This window comes from Pomacea canaliculata, linkage group LG11, assembly GCF_003073045.1.
Source record: "Pomacea canaliculata isolate SZHN2017 linkage group LG11, ASM307304v1, whole genome shotgun sequence".
Lineage (NCBI taxonomy): Eukaryota > Metazoa > Mollusca > Gastropoda > Architaenioglossa > Ampullariidae > Pomacea > Pomacea canaliculata.
Genome location: NC_037600.1, coordinates 24,288,567 through 24,294,566, shown reverse-complemented (window position 1 = coordinate 24,294,566; position 6,000 = coordinate 24,288,567). Strand labels below are relative to the sequence as shown.

The 6,000-nt window shown below is 41.2% G+C and overlaps 1 protein-coding gene across 1 annotated transcript; it reads left to right on the top strand.

The window, feature by feature from the left end:
- The first annotated feature begins 2,098 nt into the window (after positions 1-2,098).
- LOC112576345 (hydroxylysine kinase-like) lies at positions 2,099-5,260 on the top strand. The gene is made up of 3 exons (XM_025258711.1): positions 2,099-3,193; positions 3,629-3,852; positions 4,345-5,260. The coding sequence occupies exons 1-3, from the start codon at positions 3,091-3,093 to the stop codon at positions 4,513-4,515; spliced, it is 498 nt and encodes a 165-aa protein (XP_025114496.1). The 5' UTR covers positions 2,099-3,090; the 3' UTR covers positions 4,516-5,260.
- The last annotated feature ends 740 nt before the right edge of the window (positions 5,261-6,000 follow it).

Below are 6,000 nucleotides of genomic sequence, written 5' to 3'. Positions count from 1 at the left end.
TCTCTGCCTCTAGTCTGATGACTCACTCGAGATTGATATTTGTGTTTGATGTTGTCAACACTTCTGTCTGTATGTATTATTACAGGTCAAGTCACGTGACATGCGGCACGTCTACACTCTCCCCGGACACGTGCAAGCGATCAAACACACGCACACATCCGCGCACCTTTACACCCTGAACGTACAGACACACACGAGACATCTATGCACTCAAGGACCAAATAATCATCATCATCATCATCATCATCATCATCATCATCATCATCATCATCATCATCATCATCATCATCATCATCATATTCATCATCATCATCATCATCGACATCATCGACATCATCATCGACATCATCATCACCGCCATCACAGGTGTATAAAGACTCAGCTCAAACACTAGCGAGGTGACATGAAGTACACAACAGAAGACAAAGACGGTCAATGATGAGGGAGAGGAAGTAGCACTAACACTATCGACAGGATAGACTAATCAAGAGACAAAGAATGAGGAAGGGGGAGAGTGAAGGAGCGGTTGAGCTGCTGTAAGTGGACTGTGTTCAGCAGTCGTGCTTCAATAAACGGTTTGTGCTTAGTGCTCTGTTATAAGGCTTTAATGGCTGACAAGTAACGGATATATGATTGGCTTCCTCTTTGTGGTTTCTGTCTTTGTTTATATTCCGTATTAGTGATGTTATTTAGTCTTTCAATGTTCATATATCATTGGTTTGTTTTCCTGTCCATGTCTCGTTCTTGTTGTTAGCCGCTTGTAGCATGCTCCATAGGAGTGTGAGTATTCACTTTACAAATGTTGTATTACTATTATTATATTTTAAATAGTTCTTCTACATATGTAGTCGATGACTTTTCATTCCCACATTCTATAAAAATGATGTCCACCATTACAGACATGTTTTGCTGGGGATGATGACAATGGAACCAGTTGGTCGTTGTGGTGGACAACATTATTAGACATTATAAAAAATAAATTGAGAAGAAACATTGAGAAGAAACACGTGGATCATATGAGACCTTGATTTCTGGACCGCTCTGTATAGTTCTCTGTGTGTGTGTAGTGTGTGCGTGGTGTGGGTGTGGTGTGCGTTGTGTGTAGTGTGTGTGTGTGATTGTTGTGTGTTGTGTGTGTGTGTGTAGTGTGTGTGATTGTAATGTGTGTGTGTGTGTGTGTGTGTGTGTGTAGTGTGTGTGTGTGTGTATGTGGTGTAGGTGTGTGTGTGTGTGTAGTGTGTGTAGTGTGTGTGATTGTAATGTGTGTGTAGTGTGTGTGTGTGTGTTGTGTGTGTGTGTGTGTGTAGTGTGTGCGTGGTGTGGGTGTGGTGTGCGTTGTGTGTAGTGTGTGTGATTGTATGTGTGTGTAGTGTGTGTGTGTGTGTGTGTGTGTGTGTGTAATTGTGTGTGAGTGTGTGCGTGTGTGGGTGTGTGTGTGTGTGTGTGTGTTGTTGGTGTGTGGTAATGTGTGTGTGTGTGTGTGTGTGTGTGTGTGTGTAGTGTGTGTGTGTGTGTGTGTGTGTGTGTGTGTAGTGTGTGTGTGTGTGTAGTGTGTGTGTAGTGTGCGCAGTGTACGTAGTGTGTGTAGTGTGTGTAGTGATTGTGTGTGTTTGTAGTGTGTGTGTGTAGTGTGTGTGTAGCGTGAAGAGGAACTGCGGAAGTGACATCACAGCCTGTAATCTTGACGCCATATTGAAAACGTGCTGCATTTTGTTTTCATTGTGTCCCCCTCCACCATAGCATGCTGTAAGTGTAATCAAATGGTGATTTGTCTTTATAACACAGCAGCAGCAATCAAACAGTCGTTTCCATTTCTGCGTGTGACAAGTCAGTGAGAAAGAAAGGCGCTTCTGACATGTCAGAATGACGAGGGTGGTGGCATCCCCTACCCCGCCAGATCATGTCCAGCCTCGAGCAAGCCATCGGACTGCCGACACCATTCCAGTGACCACATCTCTGACCTCAAGAGACTGAAGAAGGTTTCTTGTCAAATATTAATGGCCTTGTGTTGTGTCAGAACCGTTCAGTTCGCCGCCATTCTTATAACAACAGTGTTGACACTGTAAACCACAGATATGTTGAGTATTGCTGCTGACAACACTCAGTGTTGTGTTCAAATTGACGTTTGTGTAGGTGAGTGTACCGATGTATTACTACACATTTATATCAGAAATATTATAAAATCAGATCCTACTCAGTAAATTTACTTACATAGATACTTTTTATTTAATTTAATTACTTAACTGCTCTCTATATTCAGAACAATCGTCTGAAGTCAAGCCATGTTCAGTGATGACAGTTGTCGAGGGACACTTTTCCGTCAGTCAGCTCGTGCACCAGGTCTACGGCCTCCACGTCATCAGCTGCTACGATCTGGACAGCTACGACGACCGCAACTTTCACATCACTGGACAGCGACTACGACAACAAACATGTTGACCAGCTCTGTCCTCATGGCTACGTCCTGAAAGTTTTAAACTCGCTGGACTCCAGAAAACCAGAGTTGACAAGTTTGTAACATTTCGCTTGTCTGATGACAAAGTAAAGAACTGATCATCACTGATGATTGATATCTGACAGTTGTACTTGACTTCTGTCACAAGACTGTTTGACTGGCAACACCTGGCAGGTCATGCCCTATAAATGTCATAAAGAAACAGTAAATTAAGAATTGCTCATTACTAGCTAAACACTCTAATAAGTATAAGTTGTCTTTTTTACAAGTCAGAGTTATCGCTACATTGTGTATTCTAGTTGTAAAAACATAATTAGACGGAACAAGTTGCCAAATATAACTATATACTAAAAACTTAAATTATTTGAAGAAATTAAACAATATTATAGAAATGGAATGACATCGATAAATAGTATGGTTTATAGTGCAAGTAACACAGGTGCATGGTGAGAGAAATAAATAACAAACAACTGCCAAGACTGTGGTTGTGATGACTGTTTGGACACGACGAGACCAGTGGACACACACGTAGTGCGGTTGTTGGATTATCTTCCCGGAAACACTCTGGCTTCGCAAACACTGACACAAGAATCATTGAGAAGTGGAACCTTGAGACTGCGCCCCACCTACTGCACATGACACAGTCAGTGAAGGACACGGACAAGATGGACATTTTATCACAAGTTCTCAGAACCTTCAATGTGCAAGTGTGGCAACGAGAAACAAAGTTTCAGTCTGGTCAGTCACTTTTACTTTTAATGAAAAGATGCGAAAAATGTGCAGATTTGTATCGTGTGTGTGTGTGTGCTTGTGTGAACAATACACCTTCAATATGACAGAACTGTACGTTTAAAGATTACCATGTCTACTACAAGGCTAATGTTGAAGTGTTGACGAGTGTTGCCGTTCACAACACGGAGAAATATCACTGTCTGATGTCTAGAAACGATAGTTCAGTGGATATTCCCTACCACTGCTGTACGGAAGTTAACGAGCAGGTTGACAGAAAAACTTGGGGCTGAAGACAGGAAGGATGAGAACAAGGTCTAACCCAGATGAAGACCATCATTAAGGCTTCGACTTCTGTTTTGTCGAAGTGACTTTTCTATGATATTGCCAACTTGTGAACTTTGGTAACAACTGTCTGTAGGAGTTGTTTTCTTGGTCTGACAGGGATAATTCACAGCGATTTCAATGACCACAACATACTAGTCCACACAACACCAGACTTGCCATCACAAACCCACGTGTGCGGCCTGCTGGACTTTGGCGACTCAACACAATCTTTGTATGTCTTTGAGGTTGCTATAGCAATGGCTTACATGATGCTCAAAACTCCTGAAGGATGGAGCTGTGATGAAATGGCTGGTCACGTGTTGGCAAGTTACCTTTCCCAGGTATGTCACACCTGGAGTCACATTGTCACACTGAGGATGAGTGTATGTAGACACGTGCATGTATCCAGACATGGCTGTGGGTGTCAACTGTGTGTGCGTGTCAATAGTGTACAAGTAGCCTTTAAAGAACATCAGCTCTTTTGTATCTGTTTCGCTTCTTTTGAATGTTATCAAATGCATGATGTTCTACACCTGCCATACTATTTCAGATATAACTTTTTCTCCTTTTACTGTATTTTGCTCGCTGCTGTAGACTTGAACCACACAACTCGCTACAAATGTATTAACACCTATGTGGACTGGCGATAATACACCATGATTCTAACTCTGCAGGTGTTTTTTCTAACTCTGTGGTGTTTCCCTTCCCGTTGTTGGAGAATGACTTTCAGTGATGCCTGCTATAGTTTGCTAGTTATCATTAATGTTTACATAGCAGTTTCATATTTATAAAACTTAAATAAGCGAATTTATTTTTTGTTGACGTATGTTCAGCTGACGCAAGCAGAAGTAGACATTCTGCCACTTGTGATACTTGCCCGGTTTAGCCAGTCCCTCATCCTTGGGTATCACATGATTTCACTGGATCCCAGCAACCAGTATACCTTGGTCCACGCTCGCAAGGTTTGGCCTCACCTGCTCCACCTGTGGCAGCGGCCTGTATAAACTACACTGAGTACCTGGAGACAAATGGTTTTCAGAAGAAACATTGCATTTCGTGTAATTAGCTGTTACCAGCTGATCAGAAACAATTGGAATAAACTGACTAGGACAAGACAATCTAAACAGAGGTAGCTGTACAAGGGACGAAAATCTCTCAAGCGTTCTGAACTGCGTTCTGCTTCACAATCGCGGTAACTATAATTTTAAAATAAATTGTTATATATGACGCTTCTATACAAAGTCTTGACTACTTTAATAATCTATACATACTGTAAACAGTGTGCTCATGAGCAATGGTGTTTCTGTCTCAGAAGTGTTCTAATTATACTTGCGTTTTCTTGCGTCTATTGCTATTTATGAAGAACAAATATTCAAATAATCAACTTAATCTCTTAACCTGCATCATTCTAGATTTTCTCATCGTGACATTTTTAATATTTCCTCCTTTGGAATCTTGACAGGTGTGCGGCCTCTTTTACTTTCTTATAACATACTAGCAATCATCAGGTTTTTTTCAACACATCAGCTTTTATCTTCTTTTACGATTGCATTGTATGGTATTACTATTTTATTTATTTTTGCAGACATATTTTAAAAGTTAGACCACATCTCATTATGTGCACGGAGTTCACAATTATTAACTTCTGGCTCTAGGTCTCACAGACCCCGTATTTTTCTCACTGAAGTATGCTGTTTGAGTCTGAAATATAGTAAAATAGAAAGTTGTTAAAGAATTAACTTCTGAACATCTCAGTTTTTTTTTTCCATTTGTTTGAACTTTAAAGAGCGATGACCTATTAAATACAGATTCGCTGATGGATTAACTTGACGAAGAAAAAACAAAACATCTAAACGAACAAGAAAACAAACAAGAAAACTAACAAAATAATCCCATTGCATATTAACATAAATTTAATCAAATAATAAAAATGTCTTTTCGCAGCCCACGGTCTCCCCGAGAGATCGTACAGAAAGCCTGGTCCAGACTGAACGAGGTTGGCTACAATGTCCTCAGGAAGAACTGTGAGCACTTCGCCACCTGGTGTCGCTATGGAGAGGCCAGCAGTGACCAGGTGGACTTTTGGGTGAAGACAGCTGCCATTGGTGCCATTGGTGCCACAGCTGCTCTCGTAGGCGGTTTGATAGCAGCTGTTATGACGCGCGATAACAAGTCGAAGAAGCAGAGCCAATGGCGTTGACCTATGACCTGCATTGCTGCTGACCATGGAGTTTGTGCAGAAACTACTGCAACAGTGCGTAATGCGATGATTATACAGAACATTCAGATTCAATACAGCCTTGTGGTGACCTTTTGTACTGATTGTGCAAAGGTGGCATCAAATAAAGTATTGGTATTGAACAGAGCAGTCCTTAGTTGCTTAGTTGATGTGGAGAACACAACATAATAATGCAACATTCACCATGTATTCTTGCTGTGTGAATCGTGTAATTTACTCCCTATGATATGTCTTTGGGACTGGCTGACTT

What these genes read in the sequence shown, in the direction of transcription:
- LOC112576345 (XM_025258711.1), top strand. Translation starts at nt 3,091, where the DNA reads ATGACACAGTCAGTGAAGGACACGGACAAGATGGACATTTTATCACAA. An exon ending in AGAAACAAAGTTTCAGTCTG is followed by an intron (nt 3,194 to 3,628) that starts GTCAGTCACTTT and finishes TTGGTCTGACAG; the next exon opens with GGATAATTCACAGCGATTTC. An exon ending in TGGCAAGTTACCTTTCCCAG is followed by an intron (nt 3,853 to 4,344) that starts GTATGTCACACC and finishes ACGTATGTTCAG; the next exon opens with CTGACGCAAGCAGAAGTAGA.